The sequence below is a fragment of the Pelophylax lessonae genome, assembly GCF_965119305.1.
Source record: "Pelophylax lessonae genome assembly, contig: HAP1_SCAFFOLD_214, whole genome shotgun sequence".
Lineage (NCBI taxonomy): Eukaryota > Metazoa > Chordata > Amphibia > Anura > Ranidae > Pelophylax > Pelophylax lessonae.
The window spans coordinates 237,189-253,556 of NW_028120108.1; the positions used below are offsets into that span (position 1 = coordinate 237,189).

A 16,368-nucleotide genomic window follows, 5' to 3' on the forward strand; every position below is an offset into this window, starting at 1 on the left:
ATACAGGAATCATCGGCTCCATTCTGACAGATCAGCTGAGAGACACAGACTCAGCTGCATGGGGGGCCGGACCAGATGACTCCGAGGGCCGCATACGGCCCCCGAACTGTAGGTTCCCCACCCCTGTTCTAAGGTAAGTTACACATAATGGGCTAGTATGCTATGCATACTAGCTCATTATGCCTTTGTCTTGCAGGTTTTTTTTTTTTTTTCTTCTAGGGTTTACAACCGCTTTAAGTGCTGAGGTTCCCCAGGCTTCCAAAGATCGTGAGGTTTATAGACAGATTCCCTATTACTGTCCTATAACATAGACAGCATTGGGCTCTGGTGAGTTGGAGATTCCCTTCTATGGTGGAGGATAGATCTGAGATCTTCACCATTTATCATTGCACTGCGACACTTTCAATGAACTTTTCTCTGAATTTATTCCAATCATTTTATTGTATTTCACAACCCATCATTGGGACTCTTCATACATTTCATTATTATGTTTGAGCGCTGCAATATTTTGTATATTTGATGTTTGTATATTTTTCACTTTTTTGCTAGCAGCTTTTTATTTCTATTTTAAGCGCTGATTCAAATTTTTTTTATTTTCTAGAGCGGAGTGTGTTGGTAAAGTGGAGTCTATGGACCACTTTTTGCTCCAGTGTCCCTTTAACATAGAGGTGTATAAAAGGGTGGGGAGGGCTCTAGGCATCCCCTTTCTCTATCGCATGAGTTATGCGGAGTGGGTGTACGGGGCATTCCCGACTCGCTGGGATTTTGATTTGGATACACTTTTTCTAGTTAGTATAGTTGTCCGTTACTTCACGTGGAATGCACGGTGCCAGATTACCCTGCGGAAGAAAGTCCTTCCTGTCGAGGTGGTGGTGTACGATATTCTTGGTGAGGTTGGGAAGATTCTGGGTCTTGAGAAGGGCAGGGAGCCTCGAGCGGTCTGGATAAGGGCGTGGAGGAATATCAGACCTGCTTTTGGTGAACTGTCCATCTCTGGGTGAAAAGCTTTTTTCCTATGCTATTTCTTTCACGCCCTTAGCTTTTGTTGGTTAATATCTTCATTTTTGAAGAAGGGCTGCATGCATAATGGGGGTTGTTAAGTTTCTTGACCTCGCAGGTTTGATGTCTGGTGTGGTGGTGTGAGTCTTATTAAGATTATTTTTCCCGGTAATGACAGTTTCATGATGTGAGTTTTGTTTTTGCTGTAAAGCCATTCTTTATTTGAGAGCAGAATTTGCTATGTATTTTTTTTCCCCTTTCATGTAAATATGTATATATTTATTTATGTATATTGATTTTATGATTATTGATTGCAAGACTTTTAATAAACAAAAGTTTGGATCAGTGAATGGTGGGATCGGTCCTCCCGGTGGATGGTGGGATTGGTCCTCCCGGTGAATGGTGGGATTGGTCCTCCCGGTGAATGGTGGGATTGGTCCTCCCGGTGAATGGTGGGATTGGTCCTCTCGGTGAATGGTAGGATTGGTCCTCCCGGTGAATGGTGGGATCGGTCCTCCCAGTGAATGGTGGGATTGGTCCTCCCGGTGAATGGTGGGATTGGTCCTCCCGGTGAATGGTGGGATTGGTCCTCTCGGTGAATGGTAGGATTGGTCCTCCCGGTGAATGGTGGGATCGGTCCTCCCAGTGAATGGTGGGATTGGTCAGTGTATGACCAGCAGTGGACAGCGCAGTCTGTATGTGAATGGGGGTGATGGGACGGGGGATGGGAGTGCTGCCATTGGTCGGGATGACAGCGGGTGATTGTACGTTTTCTCTCCTCAGCTATGACTGCAGTAACCCGATCTTCGGTCAGACCCTGAACCCCCTCCAGCACAGCAAGACCCCCGGGGGCTCCTCAGGGGGGGAGGGGGCCCTCATCGCAGGAAGAGGTTCAATCCTCGGCTTCGGCTCCGATATCGGAGGGAGTCTCCGTTTCCCCGCTGCGTTCTGCGGGATCTGTGCGCTGAAACCCACCGCAAACCGGCTCAGGTCAGTCCTCTACACTGTGCTGTACGTTACATACCCCTCTATATATACTGTGCTGTACGTTACATACCCCTCTATATACACTGTGCTGTACGTTACATACCCCTCTATATACACTGTGCTGTACGTTACATACCCCTCTATATACACTGTGCTGTACGTTACATACCCTTCTATATACACTGTGCTGTACATTCCATACCCCGCTATATACACTGCGCTGTACGTTACATACCCCGCTATATACACTGTGCTGTACGTTACATACCCCTCTATATACACTGCGCTGTACGTTACATACCCCGCTATATACACTGTGCTGTACGTTACATACCCCTCTATATACACTGCGCTGTACGTTACATACCCCTCTATATACACTGCGCTGTACGTTACATACCCCTCTATATACAGTGTTCTGTACATTCCATACCCCTCTATATACACTGTGCTGTACGTTACATACCCCTCTATATACACTGTGCTGTACATTACATACCCCTCTATATACACTGTGCTGTACGTTACATACCCCGCTATATACACTGAGCTGTACGTTACATACCCCTCTATATACACTGTGCTGTACGTTACATACCCCGCTATATACACTGCGCTGTACGTTACATACCCCTCTATATACAGTGTTCTGTACATTCCATACCCCTCTATATACACTGTGCTGTACGTTACATACCCCTCTATATACACTGTGCTGTACATTACATACCCCTCTATATACACTGTGCTGTACGTTACATACCCCGCTAAATACACTGTGCTGTACGTTACATACCCCACTATATACACTGTGCTGTACGTTACATACCCCTCTATATACACTGCGCTGTACGTTACATACCCCTCTATATACAGTGTTCTGTACATTCCATACCCCTCTATATACACTGTGCTGTACGTTACATACCCCTCTATATACACTGTGCTGTACATTACATACCCCGCTATATACACTGAGCTGTACGTTACATACCCCTCTATATACACTGTGCTGTACGTTACATACCCCGCTATATACACTGCGCTGTACGTTACATACCCCTCTATATACAGTGTTCTGTACATTCCATACCCCTCTATATACACTGTGCTGTACGTTACATACCCCTCTATATACACTGTGCTGTACATTACATACCCCTCTATATACACTGTGCTGTACGTTACATACCCTGCTATATACACTGAGCTGTACATTCCATACCCTGCTATATACACTGAGCTGTACATTACATACCCCTCTATATACACTGTGCTGTACATTACATACCCCTCTATATACACTGTGCTGTACGTTACATACCCCAATATATACACTGAGCTGTACGTTACATACCCCTCTATATACACTGTGCTGTACATTGTATCCTCTATACACATTGCTATATACACTGTGCTGTACATTCCATACCCCTCTATATACACTGTGCTGTATGTTACATACCCCACTATATACACTGTGCTGTACATTACATACCCCTCTATATACACTGTGCTGTACGTTACATACCCTTCTATATACACTGTGCTGTACATTCCATACCCCGCTATATACACTGTGCTGTACGTTACATACCCCGCTATATACACTGCGCTGTACGTTACATACCCCTCTATATACAGTGTTCTGTACATTCCATACCCCTCTATATACACTGTGCTGTACGTTACATACCCCTCTATATACACTGTGCTGTACATTACATACCCCTCTATATACACTGTGCTGTACGTTACATACCCTGCTATATACACTGAGCTGTACATTCCATACCCTGCTATATACACTGAGCTGTACATTACATACCCCTCTATATACACTGTGCTGTACATTACATACCCCTCTATATACACTGTGCTGTACGTTACATACCCCACTATATACACTGAGCTGTACGTTACATACCCCTCTATATACACTGTGCTGTACATTGTATCCTCTATACACATTGCTATATACACTGTGCTGTACATTCCATACCCCTCTATATACACTGTGCTGTATGTTACATACCCCACTATATACACTGTGCTGTACATTACATACCCCTCTATATACACTGTGCTGTACATTACATACCCCTCTATATACACTGTGCTGTACGTTACATACCCCGCTAAATACACTGTGCTGTACGTTACATACCCCACTATATACACTGTGCTGTACATTCCATACCCCTCTATATACACTGTGCTGTACATTACATACCCCTCTATATACACTGCGCTGTACATTCCATACCCAGTATATACAGGAAGGGGAGGGGTTAGGTTTGGGGTCCCGGAACACTGCTTTGACATTGGATTGTCAGCTCCTGGGATCAGCAGTGATGTACAATGTGAGCTACCAGAGACAGCCAGCAGAGGGAACCACAGAGACATTTCCCAGCCGGTGTCCCCGGATGAGGGATCAACAGATTTCTCCTTCCCCAGAGAATAAGAGTGACCCCCCCCACACACACACACACACACACAATAGTGATGGGGGAAGGGCCGAGATTCATCATCTCTTTGTATTGCAGTAAAGTCGGAGTGCAGTCCAGCTCCCCCGGACAGAAGTCAGGTGAGTCCTCCGTGTCACCCCCCCCCCCCCCTCCCCACCGTGTCACCCCCTTCCCTTCTGTGTCCTCCACTCTCTGCAGTTACAGCCCATCCCCCGCACAGCGCTCTCCTCTCTGTATTTGGCCACATGTTCACATACAGACGGGTTATACTGCCGCCTACAGGAGGATTGGACACTGGAAGACAAGAAAATGATGGGCCAGCCCAGCAAAACCCCGCCTACTTCCAGCATAGCCCCGCCTACTTCCAGCATAACTCCTGAGTGCTGCGGGGACTGAGTGGGGTAATTGTGTAGTGTTGAATATTGCTGTGTGCTGAGAATTAGAGTCAGGAAGGAAGGTAGCTCACTCTCAGGAGGCTAGGGGTTGAGCACCGCCAGCGGCATGCTCCCGCCCCCGCTCGTCAGCGGGGACTCCGATGCACGGGGCAGGCGGCTCCGATTCCCCCCTGACACCCGCGATCGCTGAGAGAGAAGGACGGTCGGATGATGTAATCACAGCTGACCGTTCTTCTCCCTGGAATGATCACAGAGCTCCTTCTATATAGGATCACAGATCTCTATGGTCATTTCACAAGCCACGCCCCCCACAGTTAGAATCACGCCCCTAGGCTTACATTTAACCCCTTGATCACCCACAGTGTTAACCCCTTCCCTGCCAGTGTCATTAGTACAGTAACAGTGCATATGTATAGCACTGATTACTGTAGTAATGTCACTGGTCCCCCCAAAAGTGTCAAAAATGTCAGTCAGGGGTCCGATCTGTCTGCCGCAATGTCGCAGACCCGCTAAAAATTACTGATCGCCACCATTACTAGTAAAAAAAATAAATAGAAATGACATCTTTCCCGTAGTTTGTAAATGCGCTTAGTGCGATTTTTTTTTTTTTTTTTTTTTTTTTTTATTTTTTTTTTACAAAAAATATGCAGCAGAAAACAAATTGGCCTAAAATGTTAAAAACTTTAGATTTTTACATTTTTTGGGGGGAGAATGTTATATCAGAATGTGAAAAATTGTTTTTTTTTTTTCCAGAATTGTCGCTCTCTTTTTGTTTATAGCACAAAAAGTAAAAATTGCACCGGTGATGAAATACCACCAAAAGAAATCTCTGTTTGTGGGAAAAAAAGGACGCCAATTTTATTTGGGTACAGCGTTGCACGACCGCGCGATTGTCCATTAAAGTAACGCAGTGCCGAATCGCAAAATGGGGCCTGGTCATTAGGGGGGAAAATCTCCCGGTCTTAAAGCGGAGTTCTGGGCATGAAAACTTTTTTTCAGTGAACATCCCCCCGGGACAGTCAGGGTTGGTACATTCCACAATGGATGCCTCTGATCTGTCCCGGTTCGCACTTACCTGCAAGAAGAAATACTTACTTATAAAATTTCTTCCACAGCGTTGCCATCTCTCTTGTGGGCAGCTGAAGCCGGCGCGGTCCTCTTCTCCCAGAATGCACTGCACCGGCCCCTCTCGTCACTTCCGGTGCGGAGCCGCATTCCTCCACAGCTTCTCGGCATGCCCAGAAGCTGTTTAGCAGGGAATGCGGCGTCGCCCCGGAAATGATGAGCGGGGCCGGTGCCGTCACATTGATTCCTGGGAGCAATGATGTTCAGCTCCCAGGAATCATTGCAAACCGGAAGTGACGGCGCGGGCTGCGGCCACCGAGGGAGGAAGTGGAAGAAAGGTGAGTATATTCGATCTACAATTACAAGGTGAGTGAAAAAAAAACCTAACTATCCAATTCCTTTTCAGGTTAAGGAGACCAAGCGGACGGGCACAAAAAAAAAGATTGATTTTGTGCCCGGAACTCCGCTTTAAAGTGGGGTTCACTCTATAGGAAAATCAGGCCAGCGATTGTCCGATTTTCCTCGTCGTTTCCCAGCAAATCAGAACCAATGAAAGAATTTTCTTACAAATATTCGTACGAACATTCTGGTAGGACAAACGCTTTTTCTCTTACGTCCTCCGACAGTCGCCGCCTCTTCATATTCGTCACAATGGGGTATTAGACTTTGCTCCGAAGGAGTAGCTAGGCAACAGAATATGTTAACAATAAAGCTTTAACATATCCCACCCTCAAGGGGTGGTCCCCTCAGTCAATACCCTCCTACTTCCTGCAACCATATCTCAGTTTTAATGTCTAGCTTGTCAGGAGTGGCTGGCTCTCTCTGTGCTGGGACTTTCTGTCCCAGACTCTTTCTTCTTTTTAATATTTTGTTTGAGTTTTCTCTCTACCTTTACTTAGCTGTTCTTTTTGTCAGCGTTAGTTAGTTCTTCGGATGAAGAGGATCATGCAGACTGGGTCTCGGGCTGATCCCCCTGATCGCAGGTCGTGGGTCAGTGGCTTCCCAGTCTGCCATCGAGCGTTCAGCCAGGTAACGCTCCTGGCACAGTGAACGACCCATCCCTGTTCGGTGCAGGGATGATTGGTGAGGTGGCTACCTCACCGGACGCTGTGCGGTTTCTTAACCCCCATTTTGTGCGTCTTGAATGCGACTCTCCCTGCCTCATGTGCAGCGGCTTGTTCGCCTGTGCGGGTTCCCCACGCCATGTGAGGTAAGTGTATCTATGTGGGGACCTGTCTGTCTGGGGGGGTGTCAGTCTGGGACTGTGTAACCTGTCTCTATCCACACTGTTTGTCTCCCTATCACTCGGCTGCATGCTGTGGGCTGCAAGGGGGGGGGGGGGGGGAGCTGTATGACACTGTGTGTGTCAGACTGGGCAGTGTGAGAAGCTGTGTGCTGTGGGGCATGTTTTTTTGGCATGTTTGGGCACTATACAGCGATCGCTGCGGCGATCTGACATGTATTCTGATTTTGGAATGTAATGTGTGTTTTAATGCACTGTGGAGCGGCGGTTTCGGCGCCAAACGACGCCATTTTGCCTACACTCGCTCCGGCCGCATGTTTTACATGCATGGCGGCCATTTTCTTGTAGCCTCCATAGGCTTACATAGAGTGCCCTGGCAGCATCACTTCCTCTTTCCAGGAACACCGATCGAGGCAGCAGCAGCGGCGAGGGTCTCCTCAGGTTTTACCCTTCTGTTCTTGCTATCCATTGCCTGTGTTCAGTTTGCATATTCCCTGTGGGGGTCTCATTGTGCTTGAGTGTGGTGCGGTGGGCTGCGCTTGCCGCGCTTGCTTAAAAGGGGCAGTTAACCCTTTGTTGTCTGGCATTACAGGGGCAATGGATTCTCAGGAGGGCAAATTTCCTACAGCATTGGTGGAAAGCCAGGGGACCGCTGTCTCCCCCCCAGGGGGGGATTTGGCCACTATTGTGGCTGGCCTTGCTGCTCAGGTGCAGATGCTGGTGGCTGCTCAATCTACTAAAAGGCCCAGAGTTGCTCTTTCCTCTGATTCTGAGGGTGAAGGTGATGGGGCTGTTATGGCGGGGGCCTCCTTATCGGGGTCCCGCTCCTCTCTTGATCTAGTGGGGTCTGAGGTGGAGGCTGAAGTTGAGGGGGTTGATAATTCTCCCCCTGGCTCGCCTGAAGAGCTTGCAATCATGGATGAGTTGATTGCTTCCATTAAGCAAACGCTGCGTTTGCAGGACGAAGTGTGTCCTCCCGCTGCCTTGACGGCTTATGGGACGCAGAGAAAACGCAGGACGCCACAGGTTTTCCCCTGCAATGCTGATTTTCAGCGCGCTGTTAAGGATCAATGGCGCAATCTGCGCAAACCTTTTGCGGTACCAAGTAAATTCAAGCTGCGTTATCCTTTTTCGCCTTCCACTGATGAAAGGTGGTGTGTGCCTCCACCAGTGGATCATGCAATTGCGGTTTTGAACAAAGCCACTGCGATTCCTGCAGAGGATTCCCCTGTGTTCCGTGATGCCACGGATAGGAGACTGGAGTCTCTTACCCGTCATACTTATTCTGTTACGGGTTCTATGCTTAAGGCTCTGTTTGCTTCTCTCATGGCGGCCCAGGCGATCGCAAGTTGGACGCAGATGCTTAGGCGCCTCCTAGTGGCCGATTCGGCCTCGCCGGCGACCCTGGATATGGTGGATCAAATCCACCAGGGTGTCATGTATCTGTGTGATGCGGACTTGGACTTAGTCCCGTTGGCTGCACGTGTGCACAGCGTGGCGGTGTTGTCTCGCCGCCTGGTTTGGTTAAAATGTTGGTCGGTGGACCAATCCTCACGAAAGACCTTAGCCAATCTACCTTATGATGGGTCTCACCTTTTTGGGGAGTCCCTGGATGTGTTGATTAAGGGGATCACCGGGGGTAAGAGCACTCTCTTGCCCCATTTCCCCAAGGCTAAGGGGGCTTCTGGGAAGAAGCATGCTAATTTTCGGCCCCCTCAGGGGTCCTTTCGTGCCTTTCGGTCGCACTACAAGGGCAAACCGTTCAAAGGTCAAGGTTCAGGAAAAATGGTTGTTGGGCGCTTCTGACCAGGCAAGAGGGAAAGGAGTCCACCGCTGTAAGGGAGGCACAGGGGATGCTCCAGTTTCTTGTTGGGAGACTGTCCTGAATGACAGAGTACGAGGCAGCACTGGCGGGAAAACTCCGAGGAATCCGCTGGCACAGGTAGAAAGAAAAGAACAGGCGCCACTGTAAATAGCCAAACAATTTATTGCACAAAATACATAATGACTTACACATAGGTAAGCTGCAGTCCGTATCGCAGCGTCTCCAGCGCACGATCCGGCCGTCCACCGGTCCGGAGGTGACGTCACAGGAAGCTGGTCAGATACTTGGTTACACCGGAAGCCGCAAATGGAACGCAGGCTCCCGGAAATGACGCAACGCGTTTCGGAGCATGCGCACTCGGCTCCTTCCTCAGGCGTAAGTGACTGCCACCTGGTGCCAGGTTTAAATACGGCAGTCTACGATCAATTAGCATTAAAATCAACATAAGGGGCGGCGCAATACTCTGCAGGACCAGCTACACAGCCAGCACTTCTGGAGAGTCCGCACAATACATTTAGGTAATACAATGAATTTCATACCGGGGCTTATTAATCTACAAATATTTTAAAAACAAAACAGTATACATTACAAGTATTATTACAAGTATTTTTACGTCCTCTATGATAGATGTGCTAAAAGATGACTAGCGCACCATAAAGCTAAAAATTAAATATGTATATGCATATATTCTGTATTGGAGTACAAGAGAAAAGAAGGGCTGCCTAATAAATTAGAGAAAGGCACAAGCTCCTGAATAACGCTGCGATACGGACTGCAGCTTACCTATGTGTAAGTCATTATGTATTTTGTGCAATAAATTGTTTGGCTATTTACAGTGGCGCCTGTTCTTTTCGTTCAAAGGTCAAGGCTCTCAGAAGAAGCCCTGGTCTGGTAAACAGAAGTCCGGCCAATCCGGATCTGCAGCCCATAACAGTTCGGCCTGAAGGGGCGCCCTCACCCAGTTTTGGGGTGGGGGGACGCTTGCTCGGTTTTCTTCAGCCCTGGTTGGCCCGTGTGCGGGACAGATGGGTTCAGGAAATCGTTCGATCTGGTTACAAGATCGAGTTTCTCTCTCGGCCGGAGAGCAGATTTTTTCCCTCAAATCTTCAACTGTCTCCAGAGCGCCTGCGGGACCTGCACCTGGCGGTGCGGGACCTGAGGGCTCAGGGAGTGGTGGTTCCGGTGCCTCATCGGGACAGGTTTCGGGGGTTTTATTCCAATCTGTTCACCGTGCCCAGAAAGGAGGGCAAGGTACGTCCGATTCTGGACTTGAAAGCTCTGAACCGCTTTGTGCGGGTTCGCAAGTTCCGCATGGAATCCCTGCGGTCGGTGGTGGCTGCTCTAGTTCCGGGAGAATTCATGGCCTCCATCGATTTGAAGGATGCGTATCTTCACATCCCCATTTTCGAGGGTCACCAGAGGTTCCTTCGATTTGCCATTGCGGAGGATCACTACCAGTTCGTGGCGTTGCCTTTTGGTCTCGCCTCGGCTCCGCGGGTCTTCACCAAGGTGCTTGCACCGGTTCTGGCATTATTGAGGGCCCAGGGCGTTTCTGTCCTGGGCTATCTGGACGACATTCTGGTTCGGTCTGCGACCAGTCAGGGTCTGGAGAAGGACCTGTCTGTCACGATGCAAACTCTGCAGGAGTTTGGTTGGACGATACATTTTCCAAAGTCGACACTGAGTCCGTCTGTTCGTCTTCCCTATCTGGGAATGATTCTGGACTCGGTGCAGGCGAAGGTCTTCCTGCCGGAAGACAAGCTCAGGACTCTTCAGGAGGAAGTCAGGTCCCTCAGGGACGTTCCGCACTCGTCTCTGCGGACGTGTATGAGATGTCTGGGATTGATGGTCTCAGCCTTCGAGGCGATTCCATTCGCCCAGTTTCACACGCGGGGTCTCCAAGCGGAGATCCTGTCCAGGTGGGACGGGCGACCTCAATCTCTGGATCTTCAAATCTCGTTGAGTCATCGCACCAGAGGAAACCTTCTGTGGTGGCCCCAGTCCCCGTTGGCCGGGGGCAAGTCGTTTCGTCCGATCTCGTGGACGGTAATCACCACGGATGCCAGCCTGTCGGGCTGGGGTGGTGTTCTGGGCGTTCTGTCCGCCCAGGGGACTTGGTCGGTGGGGGAGTCTTCCCTTCCGATCAACATTCTGGAATTGCGTGCGATAAGTCTCTGTCTTCATCGCTGGACGGACCGGCTGCAGGGCTGCCCGGTTCGGGTGCAGACGGACAATGCCACGGCGGTGGCCTACATCAACCACCAAGGGGGCACCAGGAGTGCCCGAGCGGCTCGCGAAGTGGCCGACATTCTGTCTTGGGCCGAGACTCATGTCCCGGCGATAACGGCGGTTCACATTCCGGGGGTGGAGAACTGGCAGGCGGACTATCTGAGTCGCCAGACCCTGGATCAGGGGGAATGGTCTCTCCACCCGGCTGTCTTCCAGATGTTGTGCGCGAAGTGGGGTCTTCCAGATGTGGACCTGTTCGCGTCTCGTCTCAACAACAAGGTGAAGAGGTTCGTGGCAAGGACGCGCGACCCTCGGGCAGACGCGTCGGACGCGTTAGTGGCCCCGTGGCATCAGTACAGGCTGATGTACGCGTTTCCACCGATTCAGTTGCTGTCCAGGTTCCTTCGCAGGTTACACTCGGAACGCAGCACGGTGATTCTTGTGGCACCGGACTGGCCTCGCCGGTCCTGGTACGCAGACCTCGTGAATCTGGCGGTCGACGCCCCGTGGCGTCTGCCTCTTCGAGACGATCTACTGTCTCAGGGACCGATATACCATCCTGCTTTACAGTCGCTGGCTTTGACGGCCTGGCTGTTGAGACCGAGGTCCTGAAGGAGAGGGGTCTCTCTCCGGAGGTCGTTCATACTTTAATCAACGCGAGGAAGTCTTCCTCGGGAAGGTTTATTACCGTACTTGGAAGGCCTATTTTGCCTGGTGTGAGTCCAGGGGGTTTTCACCCCGCACGTACTCGGTTTCCCGTGTGCTGTCTTTCCTTCAAACGGGTGTTGATCAGCGTTTGGCGCTGGCTACGATAAAGGGTCAGGTGTCTGCTCTGGCTGTTCTGTTTCAACGTCCCGTGGCTTCCAACTCCTTGGTTAGCACCTTTGTTCAGGGTGTGCGGCATCTGGTCCCCCCTAGGCGGGATCCTCTGCCCCCTTGGGACTTGAATCTCGTTCTGTCTGTGTTGCAACGTGCTCCTTTTGAACAGATCAGGGAGATCTCGTTGTCTATGTTGTCCAAAAAGGTCGCCTTTTTGGTGGCGATCACTTCGGCTCGCAGTGTCGGAGCTGGCGGCTTTGTCCTGCAAGTCTCCGTACCTGGTTATTCATTTGGATAAGGTGGTCTTGCGACCTAATCCTTTGTTTCTTCCGAAACGAGTTTCGGAATTCCATCTTAATGAGGATATTGTCTTGCCTTCGTTGTGCGCGAAGCCTAAACATCCAAAGGAGGTGAGATTACATTCTCTGGATGTTGTTCGGGCGATAAGGGTTTACCTTAAATCGACTGAGTCTTTTCGAAAGACGGACTCCTTGTTTGTTCTTCCGGAGGGTCCTCGGAAGGGCATGGCGGCTTCGGCCTCTACCATCGCCAAATGGATCAGGCAGACCATTGAACAGGCCTATGCTTTGCAGGGGAAGGTTCCCCCTGTGCCTGTGAAGGCGCACTCTACTAGATCTCTGAGTACGTCTTGGGCCTGTCGTCATGGGGCTTCTGTAGCCCAGGTGTGTAAGGCGGCGACTTGGTCGACCGTGCACACTTTCACAAAATTCTACAAAGTAGATGTTCAGGCATCGGCGGATGCTTCCTTTGGCCGCAAGGTTCTGAGTGCGGCTGTTCCCTAGGGTCCTTTGTTGGGGACTCCTGGCTGTTGGGATAAGTTTTGTATCCCCTGGTTTTTTGTCTTTTCCTGGGTTGTTGCTCCTGTTGAGCACCTGTTTTTTGCTGTTGCCCAGCTGGTTTCCTTCCTTTGGTAAGGTTCCTTTCTTTGATGTGGAGACTGCGTTGCCTTTCGGCGCGGATGCGTTTCCCACCCCTCATGTTTGCACTGCTTTGGGACGTCCCCATATGTGACGAATATGAAGAGGCGGCGACTGTCGGAGGACGTAAGAGAAAACGGAATTTTTGTAAAATCTTACCTGTAAAATTCCTTTCTCTGAGTCCTCCGACAGTCGCCGCCCCCGCCCCTCTTTTGGGGTTTGGTTGTATACTCTACTGCTATTCCACTAAAACTGAGATATGGTTGCAGGAAGTAGGAGGGTATTGACTGAGGGGACCACCCCTTGAGGGTGGGATATGTTAAAAGCTTTAATGTTAACATATTCTGTTGCCTAGCTACTCCTTCGGAGCAAAGTCTAATACCCCATATGTGACGAATATGAAGAGGCGGCGACTGTCGGAGGACTCAGAGAAAGGAATTTTACAGGTAAGATTTTACAAAAATTCCGTTTTTTGTAGATTATTGTTTCTGATTCTTTTCTGATTTTTCTTGTACAAAAATCGTACAAAAACGGTAAACGTTAAACCAAAATCATTCATTTTTTTTTTTTCCCGTACGAGAAGAAATTTGGAGTTTGTCCCTTCGAGAATCGTCTGTAGAAAGTTCTGTACACATTATACGAAAATCGTAGGAAAATTCTTTGGATGAAAATGTTCGCCTGATTTTCTTCTAGTGTGTACGAGCCTCAATATACTCCAGACGGATGACCGGGGGATGGGAAACAAACTGCTGACATAGAAAATTGACTTCTATATCTATGCGATCATAGCAGTATTACAAGATCGTAATTGTCAGCAATGACCCCAGCAATCGTGATAGAAACCACCAGGGGGCAGCAACACCCCAAACACGTATTATAAATACATATCAAAAACAAAATCTATTATTCACTTCAGCCCCGGAGGATTTGGCTGCTCAAAGACCAGGGCCTATTTTGTGATTCGGCACTGCATGACTTTAACGGACAATTGCGCGGTCATGCGACTCTGTACCCAAATGCAATTGACGTCTTTTTTTTCCCACAAACAGAGATTTCTTTTGGTGGTATTTTATCACCTGTGCGATTTTTTTGCGCTATAAAGAAAAAAAGAGCAACAATTCTGAAAAAAAAAAAAAAACTATATTTTTCACATTCTGCTATATAACATTCCGAAAAAAAAAAATTTCTTAAATCAAAATTCTTTAACATTTTAGGCCAATTTGTTTTCTGCTACATATTTTTGGTTAAAAAAATCGCAATAAGCGTATTTTGATTGGTTTGCGCAAAAGTTATCGCATCTACAAACTACAGGAAAGATTTATGTCATTTTGTATTGTTTTTCTTTTTAACTAGTAATGGCGGCAATCTGCGATTTTTGTGGGACTGCGACATTGCGGCAGACAGATCGGACCCCTAACTGACATTTCTGACATTTTTGGGGGGACCAGTGACATTACTACAGTAATCAGTGCTAAAAATATGCACTGTTACTCTACTAATGACACTGGCAGGGAAGGGGTTAACTTTATTGGTGATCAAGGGGTTAAGTGTGTCCCTAGGGGCGTGCTTCTAACTGGGGGGCGTGGCTTGTGAAGTCATCACAGAGACATGCGAACCTACATAGCAGGATCACATGACACCTGTGATCACTTCAGGGAGAATGACAGACGGTTGTGTTTACATCAGCCGTCCGTCCGTCCTTCGCTCTCAGCTGCGGGAGATCGCGAGTGACCGGCGGACATCGGAGCCACCAGTCACTCGCACTAGGTCCCCAGGGAACAAGCGAGGTGGGAGCACGCCGGCGGCGATGCGCGCTCGCCCCCTACAGACTCGTGGGCAAGCGATTGTATGTCTACATCGCTTTGCCCAGCAGCAGCACACTGCCGCAGTAAATCCTTGTTAAGCGGTCGGCAAGTGGTTAACAGACAATTGCGCGGTCGTGCGACGCTGTACCCAATTAAAATCGATGTCTTTTTTTCCCCCAGAAACAGAGCTTTCTTTTGGTGGTATTTGATCACCTGTGCGATTTTTTTTTTTTTTTTTTTTTTTTTTTTTTTGGGACTGCGACATTGTGGCGGACAGATCGGACCCCTGACTGATATTTTTGACACTTTTGGGGGACCGGTGACATTACTACAGTAATCAGTGCTAGAAATATGCACTGTCACTGTTTTAATGACACTGGCAGGGAAGGAGTTAACACAGTGGTGATCAAAGGGGAGTGATTCTAACTGTGGGGGGGGCGTGGCTTCTGAAATGACCATAGAGACATGATCCTATATAGAAGGATCACAGGGGCTCTATGATCATTCCAAGGAGAAGAGCGGTTGGATGTGTTTACAGCAGCCAACCATCCTCAGTGGGGAGCGATCGCGGGTGTCAGGCGGCAATCAGAGCCACCTGACACACACATCGGCTTCCCCGCTGCCGAGCGCGCCACCCCCTAGCCTCCTGAGGGTGAGTGATGTACAGCGACAGCGATTCGCCTGGGAGCGGCTGCTTGCCGCAGTATAAGTGCGGCAGGCGGTCATTAAGGGGGGTGCTTTTCTATACACAAATTTAGGATATTCAGATAGAGACGGGCCCAAGTCTCAGAATATCGCAGTGCTTCCTAATGATACCTTCTACTTTTTTATGTTGGATGTTGTAATCCAGAACAATACGAGAATCAGTATCGATTCTTCCGGATTCCTCCTTATTTAATAGGGATTCTCTGTTAATATTTCCAACTATATCCAATTCTTTACGAATTTCCTTCTCTTGGTAACCCTTTTCTAAGAATCTGTCTGCCAATACCCCAAATTGTGAGACAAAATCCACATCTGAGGTACAGTTGCGTCTAAGACACATAAACTGCCCTCGGGGGATGGTACACAGCCACAACCTGTGGTGACGCCTGTCTAATGTAAGTATTACGATCCGTCGGCTTGAAATAATTCCGTGTCTTGAACCCGCCTTCTAAATCTTCAGATCTAGAAGCACAATTTTCTCTTTCTCTAAATTCCGGGTGAGAACGATGTTTTTGTCATTATTATTCATTTTATTCATGGACTCCTTGGAGGCTTCTCATGTCTCCCTCCCAGACCATAAAAAAGTCATTGATATACCGCCTATAGCAAGTCTACTGAGGGGGAGGATCACGGAAAACAATATCCTCCTCCCAGTGGTCCATAAATAAATTGGCCACACTGGGAGTGAACCTAGACCCCATTGCTACTCCTCTAGTCTGCAAGTAATATTGATGACTGTACCAGAAATCGTTCTTAAGTTTAAGCTTCTGTATAGAAACCTCTGGTGCCTTCTGGAAAGTTCTGAATCGGATAGAGACCATTGGCCTTTTCAGACACATACAAGCTAAGTTCAGGCTAGTTTTGTATGGGGGGGCGGCTGGAATCTTTAT

At 48.7% G+C, this 16,368-nt stretch overlaps 1 protein-coding gene across 1 annotated transcript in view; it reads left to right on the forward strand.

The window, feature by feature from the left end:
* LOC309543561 (fatty-acid amide hydrolase 1-like) overlaps window positions 1-16,368 on the forward strand; it is a gene marked incomplete at both ends in the record, with an annotated part of 50,327 nt that overhangs the window by 10,913 nt on the left and 23,046 nt on the right. Inside the window, 2 exons of the mRNA XM_082276032.1 lie at window positions 1,783-1,989; window positions 4,533-4,573. Of these exons, the coding sequence (XP_082132158.1) occupies window positions 1,783-1,989; window positions 4,533-4,573 (248 nt within the window). The remainder of the gene's footprint in view (window positions 1-1,782; window positions 1,990-4,532; window positions 4,574-16,368) is intronic.